At 38.5% G+C, this 27,736-nt stretch overlaps 1 protein-coding gene across 3 annotated transcripts in view; it reads right to left on the reverse strand.

Annotated features, from left to right (window-relative positions):
- Positions 1-27,736, reverse strand: part of LOC108718091 (erbin) — a 127,032-nt gene that overhangs the window by 39,180 nt on the left and 60,116 nt on the right. For all 3 annotated transcript variants that reach the window (XM_018265713.2, XM_018265696.2, XM_018265721.2), the window contains 4 exons: positions 23,989-24,186; positions 10,837-10,954; positions 4,785-4,863; positions 780-869 (listed from right to left, as the gene is read on the reverse strand). In XM_018265713.2, coding sequence (XP_018121202.1) covers positions 780-869; positions 4,785-4,863; positions 10,837-10,954; positions 23,989-24,177 — 476 coding nt within the window. In that variant the 5' untranslated portion in view covers positions 24,178-24,186. The remainder of the gene's footprint in view (positions 1-779; positions 870-4,784; positions 4,864-10,836; positions 10,955-23,988; positions 24,187-27,736) is intronic.

A 27,736-nucleotide genomic window follows, 5' to 3' on the forward strand; every position in this document is an offset into this window, starting at 1 on the left:
GGAGTTTTTCTTTAAGGGTTGAATTGAAAATTCGAATTTTCGATTTGTTTTTTATGGTCAAAATTGTCAAATTCAACTAGGGAGTTATCCAAACTCAATTCAAGTTTTTGAAATAATTCAAAATCCTTCCTATTTTTCGAAGAAAAAAACTCAAATTGAATTTGAGGCTTTAGGGTCGTTTAAATTCGTCCAAGAATTAAAAATGTGGTTTTATTGGTAAGTTTCGACGAGTTTATGGGAGTTTTAAAAAACTCACATGAATTTGAAATTCGACCCTTGATAAATGTATTTGATCTATATTTTCAGGTTTTGTAAAAAAATGTTGTCAAATGCTTTTGTGTAATGGGGGCATTTGCATCTATTTACCATGAACCCATTTTTTGAGCTTATGATAAATACAGGTGTATAAGCCCCTTTGTGTGTTAAGAGGAGGCAAACTGTGAATTGGATTAACAAAAAATAAGTCACAAAAAGAAAGGAAAATATTAAAAAAACATTGGCCTCTTTTTGCACCTGTTTGAAAGTTAAATAAATGAAGAATCAATAAGCATATAGCCCTGTGAGAACATGGTTACCCCATCAGTCAAAACTCTACTGTATACAGTTTAGCAAAGACCTGTTTTTCTTTATGATACAGGTTTTTATACTGTAATTTCACCAGTACATTTTTGACAAAAATTAAAATGTTGTAAGGACACACACAGCACATAGAACAGAAGCTAGCCTGAGATATCTGTATATGTACAGCAGTAAATAAGGTAAATATGATGTACTCTTACCTGCCAAAATTTGCTGGCAAGAAGTCAAGGAAAGCGTCATTTAGGTATAACTGAGTAAGGTTCAACAGCTGGGAAAATCCATCTGGGAGTCTACAGAGAAAAAACAAGAAAATGAGTAGGAAAATGAGCAGGAAATATTTTGGGACATACTAGCCCTAATGAAGATTAACTAATAGATCCCTAATTATATTGGCAAAGTTTTTAATAGCGGAAATAAATATGTCCCATCAAGCAACTCCAGATAATTAACACAGAATTGCTTCATGGTCCATCAAAACAGTTTAATCAATGAGCTTCCCTTGCAGACTGGTTCAAGTCAAATCAGGATAATATAGGGACAGGGCCGGATTTACATAGCGGGAGCCCATAGGCCCACTGCCGTTCGTCGCCCCTGTCCCCTCCCCTTTTATTATCTGGACCGGAGCAATGGGGATTGGCGCAGGGGAAATTTAAAAAAATGATCGTATCTCCAGCGCATCCCCCACTGTTTTTGAACCAATGTGGGTGTGGTTGGGCAGCATGCCGCCCCCTAAAATCCTGCCGCCTTAGGCCCGGGCATAGGTGGCCTTTCCACAAATCCGGGCCTGTATAGGGAACAGGAAGAAATATGGACAGGATTTGACCATCCTTTTAGCGGTGGAAGACACATATACTACTAACTGAAAGAGATAGCATGCTAAATACTTGTGGTGTTGTATGTGGTTTCCAAAATAAATTACTTTATAGATTTAAAATGTAATTTTGTTCCGCTATTGATATGTCTCGTGTACCTTTTGCACATTTATTGACTAGATGGACCTTTGCTTCTTTTTCTTTACCCTCTCTTTTCTTGGTTTTACTATCCACTCTTCTTTTCTCCCTCTCAATACCTGGAGGAATTGCAAGTGCTATTGCTGGACCTCCGCTCTCCACAGTAAATTTCACTCTATTTTACTCACAGGTACGGAGGACTGTTTCGTCTTCAAACCCTCTCGCTCTTTCCCTTTCCTTTCTCTCTTTTCCTCACTTTGATCTTTCTTTTCCCTTCTTTTATTACGCGATGTATCTGTGTAATTTCTGACTTGTTATTTGCAAAATACTTTCAATAAACTTGAATTAAAAAAAATAAATAAAAAAAAAATTTAATTTTGTAATTGAATTCTGCAGATGATGTAACCCATAAACCACATGGCAGAATATTGGACATTTAAGATTTTCTCTCCTACACATTCCCTGTGGGGACGTCACTGAGGGAGTGAAGCAGAAGAAGTCACAACATCAGTGAATTAATGGCTGCAACTACAGCTGCAAACACAGGGGAGGCTTCAGAGTCAGTAACTGGAAATACAAAATGTTACTGTGAGTGCAATTTATTGTATCTGTTTATCTGTTTAACCTGCTACCTTAGATAAAGGTATAGTAAAAGAGACATGATTATGGTACTGGACTGGTCACATCTATCTGAGTCCAATTTATCTTAAATTTCTGAGGTTTTATATGTACACAATAATTGAAAATTTCAACTGTTTTGTTTCTCTCTGCCATAAAGCTGCTCCTTTTGTCAGAAAATAAGAATAGATAAGTCTATAAAGATTCTCATTTATCCAGGTCATTAAATATAGAGTATCTAGTAGAACTGAGGAAGCCACTCGGTGAGTGTTGAAACGTTTTCAAGGGAGAAAAAACTCAATGTCCAGTTGCCTTTGACTTAATTCTACTTGATACTGTAAGAAGAGATAATCACCATGGAATACACAACCACCTCCTCATGATGAATGATGCATAAATTATGCAGAAAGCAGTAAATGGACGCTCACCTACAAGTTAATTTTATTTAATTTTTCAGGTAGCTGAACAATTTAAAGTGGTCCAAAGTAATTGTGAAGACTGCTTTTGGGCTCTATCATATACTGTTGATTTTTAGCATTTTCCTTTTTCAAGGCTGTATATTTTTGCATAATCTGTAACTGACATTCAATAATACTACTCAGTATATAAATGAGCAGACTGTAAAATATATTGGTTTCAAAAAAGAAAAAAATAAGGGACAAATATGAAGCACCTGGAGGACTGAACCTCTACAACCTTTCGCCAACTGATGTTTATTACCAGGGCTGCCTTTAGTAGAATGTTATAAAAGCATTCATTTCCTAATCATTCCTTGGTGGCTTTAGCTGATCCATTAGCCTTGTCAATCTAACACTTCTGCATGGTCTGGCTCCTCTGATTACTCTTCCGAGACTAACTGTAGAAGCTTTATCAATATTTTATCATAATTGCTCTCAAGTGCCCAGTACTTGGGCAGAGTTTAATACTAAAGAAGTTCTTTACATAAAGACACAGTGTCCACAAATGATTCATTAGTGTAACACCAGAGTAACCACAAGTTTGGTTGAGGGAACATTTTTTTTTTGCAAAGTTTTCCTATATAGTATACATAAAGAAAAGACCATATCAAAGTAATAAAAGGTACAAATTTTGTCTAGAAACTACAGTTATAAGACAAGATAATGGGACTGTCTTTCAGCCTCTTCAAAACATAGTAACATAGTAAGTTAGGTTGAAAAAAAGACACACGTCCATCAAGTTCAACCTTTTATCTTTTTTTTTCTAACCTGCCTAACTGCCAGTTGATCCAGAGGAAGGCAAAAAAACCCATCTTATGCCTCTCAGAGGGGGGGGGAATTCCTTACTGACTCCAAAATGGCAATCGGACAAGTCCTTGGATCAACTTGTATTATGAGCTATCTTCCATAACCCTGTATTCCCTCACTTGCTAAATAGCCATCCAACCCCTTTTTAAAGCTATCTAATGTATCAGCCAGTACAACTAACTCAGATCTTATTTATTGGAGCACTAGCATGGTATTATTTTTATTTTTACTACTAGCATTACCCTCTCTAAATTAAGTTTCACTACTAATAACTTTACTTCACTCCACAGAGATGATGTAAGACTTTCAATGTACAAGATCCTTCCACTGCATCCTCATTTAAAGGAAAATTATAGAAAAAAAACTAGGAAATAGTTTTAGTCATAATAAGTCATTCAGTCTTTTACCAGAAAAGGGATTCTAGGTGTCTGTATAACAGAGAACTAGGCATGATAAACAGTCCTTGTAACTTATTAATTACTACTTCATAACACAGAAAGGAAAAGGCACCATATTCTATCCCATATTTTTCCTTTTTAAAGTCATCTCATATAATAAAGAGTGCACAATTAAGTGCTGGTAATTCTGGCATATAGTTTTTGTATGATAAATTGATCATTTGGCAAACAATTTATACTATTTAAAAAGGTTTGATGATTTTTCTATACAAGTTATATATATTTTTTTTTATCAACCCAACTTTTCTTGTGCAAATGATCAAGCTGTTGTGTTGTGATAAATACACAAATACATTTTTAGACCTTGCATCATTAACTGTTTATTATTTAAAGGAACTGTAAAACCAAAAAAATTCAAGTGTTTTTTAAAGGAATGATAATATAAGTACTAAGTACTAGTATAATAAGTACTGTTGTGCTGCACTGGTAAAATTGGGGTGTTTGCTTCAGAAACTCTACTATAGTTTATATAGACAAGCTGCTGTGCAGCCATTGGGGCAAACATTCACGAACACGATATACAGTGTAGATATACGTTCCGAAGAATCCCATTGTATACTACAGAGCTTATCCGTTATCTGCTGTGTATCCTGTGCCTTTTCTCCTTTTTCAGCTTTGAATGGCTGCCCCCATGGCTACACAGCAGCTTATTTAAGTAAACTAGAGTAGCGTCCCTGAAGCAAACACAACAGTTTTATCAGTGCAGGGCAACAGTACATTATATTTTCATTATTCTACAACACTTTCATTTGCTGGTGTTACTGTTCCTTTGACGGACTAAGATTCACCGGACTAGCAGCAGACATAGAGAAGTGTGTAGTAGAAAGAAGTTAAGCAAAGAAGTGGATATAACTTTTTCAAAATGAAAGTAAAACCTATTTTTACTTCTTCACTAAACCAATAAACACACTTACTTTGAAATAGGGTTGACGCTTGCCTCCACGATGGTCAATACTTTACAGTTCTTTATGTTTTCTGGAAACTCCTGTATACCTGTAAATAAATAAGAGTGGTGTTAGTTCAGCAAGCAACAGATGTGCATAAACAATCGTATGAAATAAAGTTTAGTGCAATTTTAAGACCATGTGTAGGCTTCTAATAATTACTCGAAGGATAGAAAGGCAGCACTCCGGCTAAATGAAAAAAAGTGGTTTATTCCAACAAGTCACTGACCAACATCACCTGATGCATTTCGGGAGTAACCTATGATTAAGGGAGTTACTCCCGAAACGCATCAGGTGATGTTGGTCAGTGACCTGTTGAAATAAACTACCTTTTTCATTTAACCGGAGTGCTGCCTTTGTATTCTTTGAGCAAATATTATTTCAGTGAGAACGCTGATGGCAGAGCACCCGGAATACAAAATAGAGCTACATTAAGAAGAACATACAGGGGGCGAGTTTGGAGCTGCCTAAATCTCTTTCTTCTAATAATTATCCCGACAATTTTCACACCATGCCGATAGGTACACTGAAATACTTGATCGGACAGGTTAGAAGATTACTGATGGATAACCATAACATCTTTGTACATATTGCCTATTTGATGATAGCCATGGGTGACAGTCACCACTATTTCCGGGACATAACTAAGAATTAATGGCCAGAACATTGACCGATTTGTAATTTTCCTGTGTTAATCCTAAATCAGTTAGTTTTACAGTCTGCCCAAGTCTGGAAACATAAACGTATACGCTATTTAACAACTGGCAATAAAATACAGAATGTATTAGTATTTGCTAAGAGAACACGATGATCCCATGCATGCCTAATTATGCAGCAATGTAAAAGAATGTTTGATTCACATGTGCCCCAGCTGAGCTTACATTCTAATTTCCCAAACACAGGCCACCAGCAAGGGTCAATGTCATTGGGCTTGGATTGTGGGGAGGAAGCCTTAAAAACCCATCACAAACATGAATAGAAAACACCCAGTCTATACTGCACCGGCTGGAACAGAACAAGGCAACAATGGAAATCACCAAATCACTGGTCTGTTGTAAGCAGATATATTTGCAACACATTTTCATATCAAGCTCGTTTACTGGTTCCATAAAACACTGTACAGGGCACTGAGGAACAACGTTTGATGCTACTGAAAGCAAAATATAAACAGTGAATAAGCCGTACTGTTGCAAGGAACCAAATAAGGATATGTTTAAAGGTCCTACTGCCCTTGGCTTCAGGTCCATTATGGCATTACATGGCTTCAGTTTTATAGGTGAGCTCCGAGAGTAGAATATAACACGGCTCTGTCATTTACCTTTCCTTTTTAACTGGATGATTTGCAAATAGCAAAGAAAAAACAAAGGCAGTCTCTTACAGGTAGCAGGATAGTTACGTTGCAGCCTCAAAACTGGAACTGTAAGCCAGTTGCATAAATATAATTTGCTGTTATGATTGGGTGTAATTTTACAAAATAATACACCTTGTAAGAAGCTAAGAATGAGTCAGGGAGGTATCACTTGTAACAAATGTATACACAAGAACAACTGTACAGAGTAAGAGAAGAGGATACAACAGAGACCAAGGTTGAATTATGATATACACTTAAAGGAGAACTAAACCCTGAAAATGAATATGATTAGAAATGCCATCTTTTACATAAAAAACTTTTTGCATCCGCCTAAAGTTTCAGCTTGTCAATAGCAGCAATGATGCATGACTTCAAACTTGTCACAGGGGGTCACCATCTTGGAAAGTATGACACTCAGCTGTTGAGAAGCTAAGATAAGGAGTTTTCACTAATAATCAAGCAGAAAATGAGGTTTGTCTGTAATATAAGCTGATGCTACAGGGCTGATTATTAAATTCTGATGCTAGTTGCACTGGTTTCTGTGCTGCCATGTAGTAATTATCTGTCTTAATTACTAAGCCTTATATTGTGACATTTCTATTCTATATGTACTGTATATTGTGAGTGGGTCCCTAACCTCAGTAAGTGACATCAGCACAGAGCATGTGCAGCAAATCAGCAGAAAAGAAGATGGGGAGCTACTGGGGCATCTTTGGAGACACAGATCTTTACTGCTGGTTGCCTTGTACATAGTGTACAACATTTCTAGCTACTTCTTCTAGTTAGGCTTTAGTTCTCCTTTAAAGAGAATGTCAACCCAAAAAAATAATTTTTTGCCTATAATAAAAGAAAACATAATTCTAATTAACTTTGCAATATACATTCAGCATGGTTATTTGTATATGTTATGCTATTAAAATCAGTGTTTGTCTGTCCTGATGTCTAAAACTGTTGATACAATGCAAGACAAGGCAGTTGATTAACGGACCTGTTTTTGCTGGGGAACTAAGACTTTTGCAACATTGTTTAAAAAGTAACAATCAGGAGTTATCCAAATGTTGCTTTCAATGACAGCTTTTTCTACAAATAATTTTAAAAGCACTGAAAATGTTTATTAAATTTAGATTAGAAAGTTGTTTAGAATTACGTTTTCTTTAATTGGGCAAATTTTGATTTTGGGGTTGACTTACCCTTTAAACGAACCTTTTTGTCTTACGTTTCTTGAAATTTGCATTCCAAGACTGGATTCATTAGGCAAAATTTCCCGTCTGTGGTGCTGTGGGAGATTGGCTTTGACAATGCAGTACCTGAGCTGCCCATTCAATCTATATGACAAAGCAGGAAATTCTATACTCTAGTATAGTACGGCTTAAAGGGGTAGTTCACCTTTCAGTTAACTTTAGTATTCTATAGAATGGACACTTCTAAGCAACTTTTCAATTGGTCTTATATTTTATATTTTTTCTGACTCTTTCCTGATTTTAAATGGGGGTCACTGACCCCATCTAAAAACAAATGCTCTGTAAGACTACTAATGTATTGTTATTGCTACTTTTTACTACTCAACTTTCTATTCGGCCCCTCTCCTCTTTATATTCCAGTCTCTTATTCAAATCAGTGCATGGTTGCTAGTGTAATTTGGACCCTAGCAACCAGACTGCTAAAATTGCAAAATGGAGAGCTGCTGACATGTGAATTTAACCCTTTATTGACTGCGGCAGAGGTTACCATTGCCCAGGAGAGGAATGTGCCAGCAGGGATAAAGGGTTAATATAAATAACGCCAGTGCCATTGCTAGCTATGGGCAAATAAGTCTCTTGCCAGCATATCTGTTCTCCCTTTAGGAGATGCATTTCTGCAGTAGGTGTAGGGCATTGCTATTTCCTGAAGTGAAGAAGCCCAAGGGGCTTGGGAAAGGAGACCTTCAGACGTATGGATTTAGCATATATGACTGCCTCCTTTTTAGTTGTTGACCCAAATAAAACTATAACTATGTCACTTTTCATCTAAAGGAATGGAAATGGCGCATATCCATCAAATGATTCCACAAAAACGACTGAATAAAGCAGCCATTTGTGAAAATAGTGATAGCATTAAGGTGATAAAATTAAAGTAATAAAAATATAATGTAGTGTTTCCCTGCACTGGTAAAACGGATGTGTTTGCTTCAGAAACACTACTATTGTTTATATAAATAAGATGCTGTGTAGCAATGGGGGCAGCCATTGAAAAGAGAAAAGGCTCAGGTTACACAGCGGATAAGCTCTGTAGAACATAATGGTGTTATCTGTTATCCACTATTTAACCTGTGCCATATAGTCTTTTTTTCAATTGCCACCATTGCTGCCCAGCAGCTTGTTTATATGAACTATAGTAGTGTTTCTGAAGCAAACATCAGTTTTACCAGTGCAGGGCAACACTACATGATATTTTCATTACTTTAAAACACTTCCATTTTTTGGTGTTCCTGTTCCTTTAAATAGGATTGGGGCCTTGCAGACAAGCAAAATACAATAATAAAACATACACGGCAATATCTTGTCAACCGAAATGTACAGAAAGAGCTGCATATTTGCAAGAGCTCTGCTGCTCCTTTAATCCTTTCTGTGTCAAACTGAGTTTTGGGGTTTTTTTGTTCTTTTTACAAGTGGCAACTTGCAGTTCAGTATGGCATAACCATATACAGGTATGGGACCTGTTAACCAGAATGCTGGGGACCTGGGTTTTTCCGGATAAAGCTTTTTGATCTGCATACCTCAAGTCTACTTAAAAACAAACATTTAAATATTACATAACCCAATTGGATTATTTTGCCTTTAATAAGGATTAATTAATTAATTAATTATATATTGGTGGTTGGGATCAAGTACAAGGTACAGTAGTGTTTTATTATTACTGATAAAAAGGAAATCATTTTAAACATTTGGATTATTTGGATAAATGGCGTCTATGGGAGACAGCCTTCCCTTAATTCGGAACTTTCAAGATAACAGATCTCATACAGTACCAGGAAACAAAACCTAGAGCTCTGGCAGTCTGTAACACAAGCATCAGCGCTTTTGGTCGTCTATGGCAAGTAAGTGATTTACTACCAGCAGCCCCTCTCTCCTTATTTGTTGTTGTAGGCCTAACTTTTTTTTTTCTTTGACTTTGCCAAGGTTTCCAGGAGAATAAAAGTATTGCTATTATTATAATTAGCCTTTGTTTATACAGAGCCGACAAATTTATGCAATGCTTCACAGAGATACAACACGCTGTAAGAGTAGAACTCCACGGGCGATTTTACCTGCGATACCTTCAGTTCTGACGCAATGAGACATGTCGGATGTGCCAAATCTAACGTAAGTGTTGGATGCATTCAGCTTCTACATGCATACATTTGTATTACTTACATTAGATTTGGCGCATCCGATGTGCTGCCTGCGATTAGTTATATCGCATCAGAACAGAAGGTATCACAGGTAAAAGTTCTACCCTAAGGGTTGGCTTCACCGGAGGTTGATGATGTCTGAGCGGGAGTGGATCTGTGATGTAGAGGGCGGGGCTGTTGACATCAGGGGCAGGCTATTGACATCAGGAATGATGAAATGGCAATCAGCGATTGGTTGACCGCCATGTTATAACCTTCAAAAAAACCTTAAAAGAGAAGATTTCTGATTTCCATTATGAAGTAGTGTGCAAACCATTGGACATTAGAATTCCAGATTGATAGCCCCGGCATTTTCCAACATTCCAAGTAGAAAAGGCTTATGAACAGATGTCAAAACATCATAATTTGCCTTCTGAGACAGTGGCAAATACAGGTATGGGACCTGTTATCCTGAATGCTCAGGAGCTGGGGTTTTTTGGATAACAGATCTTTCCGTACTTTTGATCTTCATAAATCAAGTCTACTAGAAAATCATGTAAAGATGAAATGAACCCAATAGGCTGGTTTTGCTTTCAATTAAGACCAATTATATCTTAGTTTGGATCAAGTACACAGTCCTTGATTACTAGGGATGCACCAAATCCAGGATTCCATTCGGGATGCTGCCTTTTTCAGCAAGATTTCATTTTGCCCGAATCCTTCAGCCCGGGAGAACCGAACCCGAATCCTAATTTGCGTAAGCAAATTAGGGAAGGGGAGGGAAATCTGGTGAATTTTTGTCACAAAACAAGAAAGTAAAAAATGGTTTTCCCTTCCCATCCCTAATTTGCATATGCAAATTAGGATTTGGTTCGGTATTCGGGCGACTCTTTTGCGGAGGATTCGGACAAATCCAAAATACTGGATTCTGTGCATCCCTATTGATAAGAGAGAAAAAGGAAATCATTTTAACATTTTTTCATTATTTGGTTAAGATGTTGTCTATTAGAGACAGCGTTTCCAAAAATTTGGAGCTTTCTGGATAATCGGTTTCCAGATAATGGATCCCATACCTTTATACCACTCTTCTATAATCAGAAGCAGGATATTTGTAAGGCTCAAAGAAATGGGTTCTCTGTGGTATGAACCCAGTGCATGAAGTTGTTCACACATGTAAAACTCATCACTCACAATTATGGACTTTGAAAAATTAAGTACATGGAAAACTTAATTTAACATAAAGGGGAAAATGGCACATTCTGCAACTGCAGCAGCTTGAAGCATATTGGAAAGGAATTCCATTAACTCATGAAAGAACTTACCATTCTTGCTGACATCTAGTTCCCTGAGATTAATGAGATTTGCTATAGATGCTGGCAATATTGTTAGGTCATTGTCTGGCAAACTCAGCTTATGCAGAGACTGGCAGTTGAATAGTTGCTGTGAGGGAAAACAAGAAAAGCGTTCATCAGTTTCTATTTTCTACCTAGATAATTTGTGCTGAGAAGTAACAATATCCATGGGAATAATGGATTTCTATACAGAGATTATACTGCGGCCCCTTCACCAATGACAGTTCCTTCATTTATGATCAGCAGAATCTTTTAGAATGGACGTTATTACAGTCTACAAGTAACATCATTAATGTTCTGTTCACCTAAATTACAACAGCGTATATCCCAGTGATGGCTGATCACAAATGTCAGTCATCAGCATTTATGCTGTACTAAAGCAGCTTTATCTACATTAAAGCAACAGTAACACCAAAAAATTTTAGATGTTTACCGGAATGTACTGGTAAAATTGGTGGGTTTGCTTCAGAAGCACAACTATAGTTTATGTAAAGCAGCTACCGTGTAGCCATGGGGGCAGCCATTCAAGCGCAGGATAAACAATAGATAACAGATAAGTTCCGAAGAATCCCATTGCATACAACAGAACTTATCTGTTATGTGTCCTGTGCATTTTCTCCCTTTTCAGCTTTAAAGGAATTGTTCAATGTAAAAATAAAAACTGGGTAAATAGATAGGCTGTGCAAAATAAAAAATGTTTCTAATATAGTTAGTTAGCCAAAAATGTAATGTATAAAGGCTGGAGTGATTTGATGTATAACAAGTCAGTCAGGACTCTACTTCCTGCTTTTCAGCTCTCTTGGTTTACACTGACTGGTTACCCTGGTTACCAGGCAGTAACCAATCAGAGACTTGAGGGAGAGCCACATGGGTCATATCTGTTGCTTTTGAATCTGAGCTGAATGCTGAGGATCAATTACAAACTCACTGAACAGAAATGTACCATGTGGCCCCCCTTCAAGTTGCTGACTAACTCAGAGTTAGAGAGCTGAAAAGCTGGATTCTGGCTGTTTTATTAGACATCTGTTCACTCCAGCCTTTAAACATTACATTTTTGGCTAACTAATTATATTAGAAACCAGTGGCGTAACTAGATATTACTGGGCCCCACAGCAAATTATTTTTCAGGCCCCCAAAATGTTTAGAGGTTGACTTGTTTCTCCAATATTTATTGAAATTGTATATGAATTAGGGCCTCGTGGGGCCCCTATACCTCCTGGGCCCCCCTGCAGCCACAGGGTCTGCTTCCTCTATAGTTACGCCCCTGTTAGAAACAGTTTTTATTTTGCACAGCCTATCTATTTACACAGATTTTATTTTCACACTGAACTATTCCTTTAAATGGCTGCCCCCATGGCTACACTGCAGTTTGTTTATATAAACTATTGTAGAGTTTCTGAAGCAAACACGCCAGTTTTACCAATGAAACGCAACAGGAAATGATATTTTTATTTTAAAACATTTATTTTTTTTGGTGTTACTGTTCCTTTAATGGATTAAAATCAATGGTTATGAAATGTGATGGGATAAGTGACACTGTAACAGCTGATGGATTATAAATTAAGAGGGAACGCACCTCCATGAAACATATTTTATATGGTACATGACTAATAGAATTTTAAATTGCTTTTTTGTTTTTTATTATTTCATTCAACACTTACATTTTAAAAATAAATTTGTTTTCTCCCCCTACCCAGTTTTATCAGTACAGGTATGGGACCTGTTATCCAGAATGTTCGGGACCTGGGGTTTTCCGAATAATGAATCTTTCCATTATCTGGATACCTTCATAACCTTAAGTCTACTAGAAAATCATGTAAACATGAAATAAACCCAATAGGCTAGTTTTGCTTCCAATAAGGATTAATTATATCTTAGTTCGGATCAAATACAAGCTACTGTTTTATTATTATTTCAGAGAAAAAGGAAATCATTTTTAAAAATTTGGATAAAATGGAGACAACCTTTATTACGCACACCTTGACGTTGCACATACACATACTAATGTAGACAAATATTCATGTACTTAAGATATTGGTTGGATTGTGGAATGGCACTTTTTGAAAATCTATCCTGCCAATACACCATATTTGCCAGTGTATGGTGCACTGGCAAATCAGGAAGAGAATAGGAGCCATGGCCCCAGGGCTGTATTTAGGTCTGATGCCGCCCTAGGCATTGGACTTAAAAACGCCCCTATGTTGTGCGCGCTGATGTCACACGATGGCGCATTGATATCACGTGACTTATTCAGCGGAAGTGATATCAGCTCCCCGTGCGCGTGACGTCACTTACGCATTCTTCCTCGGCCCCCTACCCCTCACCTCCGTCACCGGAATTTCTATGGAAACGTGTGTGTCTTTTTGTATGGTCTGTAGATTAGTCAGCATGTGCGGTTAGTTGCAGTGTGTTTGACTGATTTACACTGGCACAATGTCATAGATTAGTTGCTGCCATTTCCCAGAAGCTTTAGCCACTACTGAGCTGACAACTACTATATCAAATGCAACAAATTAGATATCTTGAAAAAAATCGAGTGGTTTTCTTTAATCTGAAAATTTTATTTTGACTCCAAAATAACCTTGAAAACTTGACTTTTATGTGGAAAACACAACTCGAGCCTTAATAAAACTGCCCCTTAGATTAATATAATAAAGGTAAAGGGATGTGATAAAAGAAAATGAACTAAAAGTGAAGTGAATGGATACTCTCCAGTGATTTACAGGAATTATGTCCGAAACCTTGCCTGCTGCTGCAAAAAGAAAAAGTGTCTCCTTGACCTTCTAAAGTGATTTCTAAGGTCCGAAGGCTGCGCTTCATGCTGGGCTGCAGGCACTGTGAGTCACTGATAGGTTACATTGCGAAAATAGGGGGAAATCATCAAATTACATTACTAGTTCATGTTGTATCCATTTTTCATTTTAACAGCTTGGTAAAAATATAAAACATATTTGATTTAGAACAGATATTGAATATGAGCCTTAGGCCAAGGGCAGACAGAGAATTGGCTCCGTTGCTCTCATCCTGCGTATTTTTTATCATATAGAGAAATGCAGTTGGGAGGCGAACACCCAGTAAATAAGTGTGAGGTGCAAATTCTAAGGAGGCTCCCGATGATCGTCTCCAAATTAAGCATAGCCAAGAATCCAAAAGCATTATTGCACACTCTAGATCCAAAATAAAGTATTACATCTAAATAAATAAATATATATACAAAAATAAAACCAAAATGAGTGACGTTAGCCCAACACGTTTCGACCAAAGTGGTCTTCAGGGGCAAAAAAATAAGAAAAAAAGGCAATGTGTGCAATCCTTCTTTTGAATTTTTGCATACTTTTATCAGGCTGAGAAAAGCGGGTCTGCTCTGTGCCCTCTATAGCCTCCAATCTCCATTATATGAATAGGATCTGCTTTTGCGTATTTGGGCTGGCCTCTGCTCCACTGTGTGCATGCAAGTGGATATCAATGGAGATGGGGCATTAAGCAACACTCTGTCTGCTCTTGCCATTAAATTATTTCCTTACAATTACAGATTGTGGTATCAGCTGACCTACATATAGTGCCAATATTTTATATACAGGTATGGGACCCGTTATCCAGAATGCTCCGGACCTGGGGTCTTCCGGATAACTGATCTTTCCATAATTTAGATCTAAAGTCTACTAGAAAATCATGTAAATATTAAATAAACCCAATAGGCTGGTTTTGCTTCCAATATGGATTCATTATATCTTAGTTGGGATCAAGTACAAGGTATTGTTTAATTATTACAGAGAAAAAGGAAATAATTTTTTAAAATTTGGATTATTTAGATAAAATGGAGTCTATGCGAGAAGGCCACTACTATGCACATAACAAATTGCTATAATGTGTTTAGACTATGAGGTGAGATGGCATTCTCCTGTAAATTTAAGGCAAGTGGAAACAAGATTGTTCATCTGCTTTTCGATGGCTCCGTTTTATTTTTATAAAAAGCCATTGCACTCCCATCCTCTCTTACTCACAAATGCACAGGTGCAAGACTGTGAGTGCGCACAGAGTGGTGCCTAAATACATGCCAAAATCCACAGGGTGTGTGGGGACAGGTGCATTTGTAAGGAGCACACTGGCTTTTCTCCACCTGCAAATCTATGAGCACTCCAGTGTGCCACTAACCTAATAGCCAAACTCGTATATTAGTAATGTGTACAGCAGTGAATCCAGAAGTTGATCCAGGGACTAGTCCGATTGTCATTTTGGAGTCAGGAAGGAATTTTTCCCCCTCTGAGGCAAATTGGAGAGGCTTCAAATTGGGGTTTTTGCTTCCTCTGGATCAACTGGCAGTTAGGCAGGTTTTTTTAATCTAACTTAGTACTACGAATCACTTTCCCTCAACTTGGCTTAAGGAGGGAGGCAAAAAGTGGAGAGAAGAGGGAAGGTGACTGGGAAAACAAATGCACAATTGCAAGTGTGCAAAGTCATTTAAAGCATAAGAAAAGATAGTGGGTCTTTTTCTTCTAAGTACTTCTCTGTTGGAATCTCATTGTTGATCACAATGTTGATTTACTGGACCTTGAAACATCAATAAAAATCTCAAATATAATGTGTATCTTTTGACAAGATTTATTTCCAAAGATGAACAAAATTACCAATGTCTTGCTTGATACCAGAGAGTGGAAAACACCTCAAGGACAGGCTACATGCATCAATACATACTGATGCAATGCTGAATTACACAAGTTTTGAATGGCCCAGATAGGACATGAATTTTAAGTATACTGTATATATACTTTTTTTGTTTGTTTAAAGGTGCATCTTAAAAATATAAGACATACCTATATAACTACTTATTATATATATTTATATATTTATATATTGACTTATTTTCTGATCTGTAATAATGACCAGTGCAGGATACCAGAGAGCAGGCATGTCACTCAACAAAAACTGTTTAATCGCCTGAATAAACAGAGTTCGTCAAACATTGGCTTTGTAGCCACAGTAACATGGCCATCTGCCCACTCTTCTGTAAGCATACTATGAAAAATTCCTTCACTCCTCCTAAGAACAAACAAAAGCACTGCCATATTACATGACGTGACATAATGCATCGCCATATTCCAGTTTGGATTGTACCGTTTTGCATCGCTACAAATCATTGGAAGGCTTTTGGTCAAAGCCTAGAAGCTCAAAGTTCCCTGTCAAGAACCTAATGGAGAAGGGGATTATCGGGATGCAGAATTTTACTGATAAGCGTCACTGCAGGATATTTAGCTTATTTGATAAGAACATTATATTCAGAAATAACCAAGTATAGCTTGTTTAATCTATAACATTTATCAGCTGTCAACAAAGAACATTTATCAAAACACACACACACCGGGCCGCCATCAGGGGGGGACAGGGCATGCTGCACTTACTTGATTAGCCAGGCCCCCCTGCTTTCTGAGAGCTGCCGACTTCGGGAAGGCAGGATGGGAGCATAATGGGAGGTATCTTCTGTCCATTCCTTTCCCTTATTGGTCACAGAGTTTAAGTCCCAGTTGAGCTGCTCAGGGATTGGATAGCTGAGGTTTGAAATTCCCCTCCAGCTCATCCAATCACTATGCAGCTTTACCGGGGATTGAAATTCTGTGACCAATAAGGGAAGAAAATGCTGTCACTGGAAGATGCAGCCACCTGTGCTCCCCTCCTCCCTTCTGTAGTTGGCAGCTCACTTATAGCAAGTGGGCCACACTAATTAAGTAAGTGCAACATGGCAGGGCCCCCCTAAAGGTAACCCTTTTGTGGTCCCTGTTGTGTGGTGGAGACCTGGGAACCAATTTTTTTTAAACTTCTGGGGGCAAGTTTTTTTCATAATCCATTTGAAGTTCTTATAAAGTGGGGGGTGGGGTCCTGGCCACAAATTTTTTTTTTTATGGAGGGCCCTGACCACAAATGTTTTTTTTTTTATTAACATGTGGGAACCCTAACCACCAATGTTGTTTTGTTTTTTTACTGTGCGGTGGGGGGTGGACCTGTGGGATGGGGTGGGCGGACTTGTAGGTGGGACTTGTAGTGGGCGCAGCCCAGGGGGCCCAGGAAATTTTGTCGCATGGGGACCTGCGATTTCTGATGGTGGCCCTGCACACACAATCACATTAACACATGCCTACAGCTCCTGCAACCCAAAAGATTATTTTAGAACTGCATTTATAACTTATAAGAAATTAACTGACAAATTGTGCATGAGGGCGTGCAGAAAAACACAGGAGTTGCAGGTAATTCCACAGCTTTCTTAGTGGCTTGAGACTTTAATGTCACGTGCCAGACTTGATGTTATTCATGGAAATGTTCACTGTAGTGTTTGCACATTTTTTAAAAGATGTTCAATTTGCTCCCATGTTGGTGCACTGCATGCAAGCTGCAGCAGACACTTCTTAGAAAGATTTGCACCTGAAAATTGCACTTTGCATTGCATTCATAAATGAGCCCTAGTTAGCAATGCAATAAGAGAGCAATTAATTCCATGGCAGAATTAGTGGTAACAGACCATATAAATCCAGTTTTCCCTTAACATGACTGTCAGATCTTGACAGGCACCACAAAATCCATGTATTGTCTAAGAAAGGACTAGAGCTGGTTTATGTGCCTTCATTAATTCATATTTGTGAGATTATATGGATTCTAAATTCCATATATAATATAAGGCACAAGGTCCGTCAGTGAAGCTACACACTCTTCTCTCCGCACACTCTGTGTGCCCTTAGCCAAAGACTTGGCCAAGTCCACTGAATTGTAATGTTTTGTTATAAATTCCAGGAGAACTGTGGCAAATATAATTTAGCATACTGACATTTATGAAAAAGGATCAGAGTATTTAAAGGGATACTGTCATGGGAAAATGTTTTTTTTTTTTTTTTCAAAATGCATCAGTTAATAGTCCAGCAGACTTCTGCACTGAAACCCATTTCTCAAAAGAGCAAATAGATTTTTTAATATTTAATTTTAAAATCTGACATGGGGCTAGACATATTGTCAGTTTCCCAGATGCCCCAGTCATGTGACTTGTGCTTGGATAAACTTCAGTCACTCTTTACTGCTGCGCTGCAAGTTGGAGTTATATCAGTCGCTGCTGCTGAAAATGGCCGAATCCCGAACTGAATCCTGGATTCGGTGCATCCCTACTTTAAATACAAAATTCAAACCAATGGAGAACCTTGGCAGGCATTATTTTAAAGCCGTAACATTATTCTTATGTTAATTTGCTCTTTTGCACTTTTTAGCATAGAATACACTTCACGTCTTTATTAATTTTTTATTATTTGTGGTTTTTGAATTATTTAGCTATTTATTCAGCAGCTCTCCAGTATTCAATTTCATACATCTATTTCTAGGGTCCAAATTACCCTAGCAACCATGCACTGATTTGAATAAGGGACTGGAATATGAATAGGAGAGGGCCTGAATAGAAGGACAGGTAATAAAAAGTAACAATAAATGTGCACATTTACAGTGCATTCGTTTTAAATGGGGTCAGTGACCCCCATTTAAAAGTTGAAAAGCTTTAGAAGAAGAAGGCAAATAATTCAAAAACTATCAATATAAATTGAAGGTTTTCAGGATTGGCTGATAGATGGGAACCTCCAACTTCTTCACTTTATGGAAAACAAAGCACTTCTTCCCAAAGAAAAACTGCAAAACTCAACACACTTCAAACAGATAGACCACCTCAAGGTTGCGCAAATCTCCCAATATTTTCATAGTCTGGAAGGAACCTGCCAAGACATGTCATTTCTCTCCTCTATAAACGACTACAATTTTCGACCAATTGGGATCCAGTCTCCTTTATCAATAGATGGTCCCAAGATCTTAATATAAAGCTAGAGGAGGCACAGATAGAAAATATACTCTCTAAATTACTCAAAAGCTCCAGAGGTTGCCGGTCCAAGAACTAAACTATAAAATAATCACAAGATTATTATACACCCTCCAAGTTACAACATATATTCAAAACTTCAAATGGCGTGTGTTGGCGTTGTACTAGAGAAATAAGCACCCTGTACCATATTTTTTGGACGTGTGATCTTCTAAAACCTTTTTGGGAAGAGGTGTGCTCATTGTCTGGTCAAATCTTGGGGTTACCATAACAGCAGATCCTTCACAAATATTACTATTCCACAATCCACAGCCTGTGGCAGTCTTTAACTCAGGCCTAGAGCCCCAACTGCTCAAAGCAGCAAAGCTTTTAATTCTGTTACACTGGAAGACTACAAACATTCCCACTATCAAAGATTGGTTCAATAAAATTACAGAAATATGCAGATTCGAAGAAATGTCATCCTCTATCCTGAATCAATTTGCAAAATTCTCAGCTGTCTGGAAAAGATGGTTTCTATTCAAAGAAACTGACTCCTACAAAGCTTATCAGTGATGAGGCGCGGGCTCACCAACATCCCGCTGCACCCCCCTCTATACCTTTCTACTCTAACCCCTTTCCTTGTTCACACTCCTACTGTGATTCCTATACCATATGGCCTTTTCTATAAAGGAGATTAATAAAACCTTTTTATTAGTTGTTGAGCACTGATCATAGACAAACTTGTACGAGACACTGAAGGTACTAGCTCAACCGTTACTGTTTTATATTAACCAGAATTGTAACTGCATTTAAGGCTTTGTACTGCCTGAAATTTACAATAAAGCTTTTTGAAAACTTAAAAAATAAATGAATAAATAAATTGAAGGTGAAACACCCCTTAAACAATGGCTGACCAAATACACTGTACACTTAAAAATGTTTAAAAATGAATTTTTTTTTAGCACTTCAGAAACAGCAATGGAACTTGGTGGGGGGGTAACACACAGGATAACCCCAAGCTCAAAGCTTCTCTAATTGTGGCTAGTTTCTTTCTATTACTGCCAATAGTAGGCATGTGGTTCATGGCACAATTGAACAAAAAGAAAATTGGGTCCCCGTACACTTTAGTCTCTATAATTCATATTACTCCAAAGCCGGGACACAATTAGAAACCTACTTTTGAGTTGAAAAGCCGATTTCCACATTTAGATGTTAAAAAAAAATGTGTATTAATCAGTAGTGGGGTTGAGTAGCATTCTGATTAAAGCAGAAATATTATTTATTATTAAGTCCCTACTGCTTTAATAAACTTGCTACTTACAGCTTAGGAAAGAATAGTCACTGGCAGGAAATTATTCTGCCAAGAGTCAAGTCACCGGAAAGGAACAGCTTATAATACTTAATATAAACCACTGACTGACAGGCATCTACTGCAGACTATTAGCAGTCACAGGCATAATGACATTTAATGACAGGCAACACATTTTTTGTTAAGCTCTGTACCAGCTCTGTTCCCAAAAGCATAGCTGGTTATCAGGCGTTGCATTCAGTTAGGAAAAGACTTCTACATGGGACAAGAAGATTTATGTGTCAAATAATGAAATCCTTGAAACTCTTGATCAGGGATCCCCAACCTTTTGAACCTCTGAGCAACATTCAGAAGTAAAAGGAGTTGGGGAGCAACACAAGCATGAACATGTTCCTGGGGTGCCAAATAAGTGCTGTGATTGGCCATTTAGTAGCCCTTATGTGGATTGTCAACCTACATTGAGGCTATGTTCTGCAGTGAATCTGGTTTTTATACAACCAAAACTTCTCTCCAAGCCTGGAATTCAAAAATAAGCACCTGCTTTGAGGCCACTGGGAGCAACATACAAGGGGTTGGAGAGCAGTGGCGTAACTACTGGGGGAGCAGGGGGTGCGATTGGGCCAGGGCCCTCACCCCCTCAGGGCCCCCCCGGCAGCTTGCACGCCACTCTCTTCTAAGGTAAATGCAGCCGTAAATGCGGCCTTTCTGGCCGTACGGAGGGGGCGGGGCCCGGCTGCACGCCCCGTGCCCCTCTAGTTATGTCTCTGTTGGAGAGCAACATGTTGCTCACAAGCTACTGGTTGGGGATCACTGCTCTAGATCAAATGCACTTGTTTAACTAGATGTTACTGGGTCCCACCGCAAAATATTTTAGGGCCTACCTAAATTTTAAGAATAAGAAACAAACTCAGTGATTCAATCAGAGGTCACAGGGTCTTCCTCTATAATAACACCCCAGGAAAACAAGAAAACAGCAATGTGGTTAAGGTGTTTGAAACTACCGGTAAGTGTGTCACTGGTGCATTTATTATTATAAATCTTCACTGCACTTTAGGGCTCCTTTATGAAGGGCAGTGGCATAACAATAGAGGAAGCAGACCCCGCAGTTGCAGGGAGGCCTGGACCACGGGGTCTGCTTCCTCTAAAGTTACGTGGAACACCCCCCCTCTCCAGATTTTATCTTACCTTTTGCTAGGGAAGGGGGATGCAGGCTGCTCCGATGCTGGAAGGGGGGGGTGGGGAGTGGGTGGGCATGAGGCGGGAGTGGGAGGTGCAGATGGGTGGGCAAGTTGTGAAGTGCAGTGCACCGGCCCTCCAAAGATTTATTTTGCCGGGGGACACGGCACACTGTAGTTACGCTGCTAACTGGGGTGTAAAGTCCCAAAACTTGGCACAAAGCACCTAGACATTTTTCCCCCAAAAAAAATGTACTCTGACCACTACAATCTTACCTCCAGCCAAAACTCCTCTGCACTCCCTGCTCTTCTGATCACTGGAGTGGACAGCACAAACAAATAGAACAACTCACAAGTGGCTATGCTTATGAACCATTGGCTGATCAGCTGCAGTACTGGACATTTTGGACCATGTACAAACCCTTTTACAAAACCCTTCATAGTGCACCATTGACCGGGTGCAGCAAAGGTTGCAAGGCACAGCTGAAGCCCTGTACTTCAATAAATTCAATTTTAAATAAATATGATTGTCACATGCATAACAATTAAGACTAATGTTAAAATACAGGTCACAGAAACAAAGACAAGCAAATAACGATCCACATCACAAATCAAGCCCTGACCTGCAGTTCACGGATAGTTACGTTTCCTGTAAACTTACGATTAGCTGATGTTCAGATAGTCGAGCAATATCAAGGGCCAGATAAGGTCATCTCATCTGTACAAAACGGATTTTCCAAAATGTTGCAAAATATGACGTTTGCTTTTAAATGATTGCATTGTTTTGTTCTTATTCACAAACATATATCTGTATGCCAATAATATTGAATGGGATGGTGCTCCTTCTCCTCAATAAATGGTATTGATGTACAACCTGTAGCCTTCCAGAAGTTATAAACATGTGGAAGGTGTATATTTCCTACCATAGGCCTCAATGCTTAATCTATATAATATCACGCCTATTTAGGAATTAATGAACTATTTTACAATGTGGCATCTGCTTGGTTAACCATGCCCCCACTTAGGGCTATTCCACACGGGGAGATAGTGACGCGTTTGCGGTCGCCTCGCCAGGCTTTTTCAGGCGACTGTTGAAAAGCGCATCGCCTCGTGTGGTTAGCACAGGCGTTTTTACATAGGCGCCCATACAAAACTGTCGCCTGCGCCGGTCGCGGCGACTGTCGTGGCGCTTTGTCACCGCGACCGCAAACGCGTCGCTATCTCCCCGTGTGGACTAGCCCTAACAATATACTACACCCCTGGACTGCAAGGCAATGGCTCTTCTGAAGGGGAATTCTGGTGGCTTGAGATAAGAAAGCTTGTACCAGTCAACCACAAAAAAAAAAAAAAAAAAAAAGATAATGGCTGCTTAGGCAACAAGATAAGAAGTGCAAGATAAGCCTGCAATTTAAGTCAGTAATACCTTCACAGAAGGATGAGAAATAATCAAATGTTCAGCTCCTAGGTCAATAACACAAGTGCTGTTTTGACTGGCATTACTTGTTTCAGCAATCAAAATGCCACCTATAGTTTCCCATTCAGTTGAAGTAGCAGGTACCAGACAACCCACAGTTCCTCCCTTTCAAGTTTATGGGATGCAGTTTGAGGGTTATTAGTGGTCTTCTTAACTCTATTATAAGCAGCAGTGATCAAAATGCTATGTGTGCATTATTATTACCGATAATTAAAAAAAAATGAACATAAAGAGCGTTAAAATAACTTAGTCTGTTATAGATGGACCTATTATATAAAACCTTTTCAACATATTATTAATTTTACATGGTTTTTAAATTATTAATATTCTTATTTTGCGTATTGGCAGACTGCAGATGAAAACACTATCTGGTAGTTGGGAGGGTCAGGGACCCTGGCATGCCAAAAATAACAGATCAACGGTCAGGGTTCAGTTTTAATGTTATAACGGTTGAAGTTCCGATAATGAAAGCTGCAGAACAATATATTTACTATAATAATTACTGAAGCGATTATTATTTTTACTATGATTAAAAATAAACCATTAAATGCAAATTTTAACTGCTGCTGCCGATATGATTGTAAATGTTAATTTTAAGGTGTACTACCCCTTTAAAGGAGAACTAAAATGTAACTAAAGAAGTAGCCTAGAAATGTTGTACATTATGTTTTCGACTTCTGTACAGCCCAAGGCAACCACAGCCCTTTAGCAGTAAAGATCTGTGTCTCCAAAGATGCCCCAGTAGCTCCCCATCTTCTTTTCTGCTGATTCACTGCACATGCTCTGTGCTGCTGTCACTTACGGAGCTTAGAGACCCACTCACAATATACTGTTTATTCAGAATATAAATGTCACAATAGAAGGCTGATTAGTTATTAATACAGATAATTACTACATGGCAGCACAGAAAATCATGGATTCGGTGCATCCCTACTTTTAGCATCAGCTTATATTACTGGCCAACCTCTTTTTCTGCGTCAACCACTAAGCTTAGCTTCTCAACAGCTGCTCAGAGCCCACTCAGCATGTGAGTGTCGCAAACACTTTCCAAGATGGTGACAAGTTTGAAGTCCTGAATCATTGCTGCTATTGGGAAGCTGAAACTTTAGGCTGGTGCAATAAGTTAATTATATAAAATATGGCATTTTTAGCCATTCATTTTTAGGGTTTACTTCTCCTTTAAAAGACTCCATTAGAGGAGACGCACGCACATAATAGCTGGATCAACGCCTGCCAAGGCCAAATACACGTTAGGTGAAGTTTGCAGCTGGACTGGACCCAGGAAAAAGGAGCTGCTTGTCATCAATGTAATGGAAAATATGATTCTCTTTTGTAAAAGCAATACCTTGGGAAGCTCTTCAATCTGGTTGGCATCCAAATAAAGTTCCTCTAAGGTTTTTTCAAAAGTGAAAATCTCCTTCGGCACCTGTTCCAAGCTGCAGTGAGAGTAGTCAAGTGAGGTGACAGTTTCTTCTTCTCCCCGCAAACAGCGGCATGGTACCAAGCGCACCAGCAGGTTCCTTTTTGCTGTCATTTTTAGGCACTAATAACACAGAAAAAGAAAAAGATGTAATAGAGGAAACATATATCCTAGCTTTAATTCATAGCTGCTTGGACACTGCTGAGCATTTTTGCAATTTACATGAAATAATGATTTTTCTGCGCTAAGGACAGTTAGCAGTTTTTACACTAAATATATCATGAAGGTGTAACCTGAGCAACCCCTGTTGTTCAGAAGAAATTCTTGACACGACCATGCGCAGTTCTATTGCAGCCGTCACAAAATAGTAAACTGCAAAAGTACATATAAATATATTTTTTCTTCATTCAAACATACATACATAATTACTCAGACTAAGGGGCAGATTTATCTAGGGATGATTTGAAAATTCTAATTTGACTAGGGAGTTATTCAAATTTGAGTCCAGTCTTTAAAAAAATTTGAATTACATTTTTGAGATTTATCATATTCTGGCCCTTAAAGAACTCAAACTCGACTATTCGCCACATAAAAACTGCTGAATTGCTGTTTAAGTCAATGGGAGATGTCCAGGGATCAATTTCAAGGGTTTTAAAAATTCAATTTTTTAAATAAATTTTCATTGGTCGAATTACGAATTTATGGGAGTTTTTAAAAACTCACATGAATCTGAACTTTGACCCTTGATAAATGTGCCTACAAAAGTAAACCATGACTATCTGCCTCTGACTCAAAGGGACCATTTATCCACCCCCTCCCCTTGGACAGAAAGTCATTCAATCTAGGGTTACCACCTGTCCAGTTTGGACCTGTTCATCTTGTTGTTTTTTTTTTTTTTTTGACAGATTAGGAAATCCAGACAGTACTTTCATTGAATGATGCCATGATGATATCATAAGGCTGTACACAATACATCATCGCCTGCCTGCACAAACGTCTGAACACAGAAAGGTTACCCTATTTCAAGCTCTCCCTCAACTGGTTCCATTGTGAAGTAATGGATTCTGGGACTTGACGTGCATCTACCTTTCAGAGAACCTGTGCACCACCCACTATGGAAAACAGAGGGACTTCACAGAACACATCACTTTCCCATGTAACAAAGTGAACCTGGTTGTGAAAGGGATGGGGACCCTTTATGTGGAAAATTCTTGGTCCCATGCACTCCAGATAATAGAAGCCCATACCTGTTTACATATCCTCAAGCAAAAATCAGTATAATTATTGGGCTGATATCTCCTGTAGAATGTGGAGATGACAGGATATTAAATGGATAAAATATAGCTGCTTAGTACAAAATTGTAATTACACAGGACAAGACATAAGGGACCAAGCTGGATGCATTTGCCAGCACTCTGTGCCAAACCAGCTTGCCATCCTCAAGTACGAACAGTAATTTTATACCAAGAAACAAGTTCAATTAAACATCTCAAAAAATCAATGAAAACCTTTCACACACACAGTATTACTTGGAAAAATTCTCCCATAGTTACGATGGCTCAAAGCTCAAAATTTATCAGATCAGTAGTATGAGCTCGGCACTGCCCCTAGTCCAACCCACTGATTTGCCAGCCCCACAGTTTGGAAACCACTGCCCTATGGTGACCAATAAACATAAGTTAAACCGCAAAAAGCAAAACAATCACATTTATACTAAAGGGAAACTCTTGGCATCTGATTTTCTTCATGCATGAGACGGAATCAGAGTTTGATTGACAGCTAGGTCTAATACATCCTTGGGGGGGGTCCCTTTGATCTCTGACACCTTGTATGTTGCTCACAGTGGCCTTAAACGGTAACTATTGCGAAAATGAAAATTTTATATAAGCTTCATCATATTGAAATAAGAAACTTATAGATACAATCAGATAAATATTCTGTACCGTTTCTGAAATAATCAAGTTTATCTTCACTATTTCTCCTTTTGCCTAGAAGATGTATTAGAGCTCACTCTATTAAAATCACAAGACATGATATCTCTCTACATGCAGAATTTGTGCAAAAGTCAGTTATTTTGTTAGATTTGTTTATACTGGAATCAGTTATTTGAGTGAGCTCTAATACATCTGCTAGGAAAGGAAGGCCACGGCATTCGGATTGCTTCGGCTTTCTGAAGTCACCGGAAGTTTCCTTGTGAGGCAAATTCGGGCGACTTCGGGAAACAAAGTGTTTCGAGTGCCATTCCGACGCCGATTTACATTCTAGCCAGCGGGAAGGCATTTCAGGAAGATTAGTCGTTCAAAGAAGAATCGATTTGTTGCTGGGCGACTAATCTCCCGAAATAGCAGTGTGTGTCTCTGCCCTAAGGCAGTAATTCTACTGTCTGTAGGAAGAAGCAGTTGATATCAATACATTATATGACAAGCCTTAGTATTCACATTTTCAATGCAAAAAGTGAAAGTCATCTATGAGTTTCTACAATTTTAGGATCCATAATTTGTATATGTAAATTAGGGAAACAAGGGGTGGGGAAGATATCTAGGGGAAAGAGTGTGCAGTAAAGGGTGGTGGCAGACGGGAAGATTAGTCACCCATCGACAAATCTTCGCTTCTGTGGCGACTAATTTCCTTTGAATGCCTTCCCGCTGGCAAGAATACGAGTTGCCGGCTGGATGGCATATGAATTGCTTCGGATTTCTGAAGTTGCCTCACGAGGAAACTTCGAGTGACTTTGGAAATTGCCCGCAGAAGCGAAGATTTGTTGCTGGGCGACTAATATTTCCGTCTGCCACCACCCTTAAACGTGTTTGACTTCCTTTTTTGTGTGATGAAATGTCATGTGATTTTTTTGGACAAGAAAGCACAAGCATGTCAGAAAAGTCTGTATGACAAGATGATATTTGCACTTATATTAGGAGCCAGTGGAAAGTTATTTTAGGTGTTCTGGCATTGCATAGGCTACTAAAAACGTGGTGGGAAAAAGTGCCAAAATTCTACACATTTACCTTTGAACTACAGATGAAGAACCACTGGGAAACAAACCATCTCCAGATATTGAAGAACTAGGGAGGCCAGAAAGAATCTAAATCACGAAGGCACTGACTGAGCAAAGTGCAAGTGTTGATAAACAATTAAAACATATATGTAGCAATAAAGTAGATGATGTAAACATTGGTAAATGTAGCTGCTGTTGTGCAGCAACATGTGGAAAGCTTCACATATTTCTTTATCTCATCCTTCAATGGATATCATCGCATGGGAAAAGGGCCATAAGGCAAGACTTGATTTACACGGTAAAACAAGCTGAAGAGATCAACTACCGACACAGGCCAATATAACAGAACAAGATTCCTTTATCTTTCTTTAGTGATAATCACAAATGCAGGAGGTGTTTTTCAATTCATTGCATTCCAACATGACATACAAAGATTATGTTGGCTTAAAATTCCAGGGTCTTCTCATAGCAGTTGTCTCTATCTATTTAGTAAGATGTGTTGATGCGTTTTATAAATTTAATGTCAGACATGGTAGTTTCCCACCCCCCCAAAAATACCCGGAAAAGAAATGTGCTATACCAGCCATGCCTTATGTCACTGGTTTCCATGAAATCTTCATTTCACTGTGAACATAAGATAGATTTTTACCTGGAAATGCACAATTCAGCATGTTCCAT

The sequence above is a fragment of the Xenopus laevis genome, chromosome 1L, assembly GCF_017654675.1.
Source record: "Xenopus laevis strain J_2021 chromosome 1L, Xenopus_laevis_v10.1, whole genome shotgun sequence".
Lineage (NCBI taxonomy): Eukaryota > Metazoa > Chordata > Amphibia > Anura > Pipidae > Xenopus > Xenopus laevis.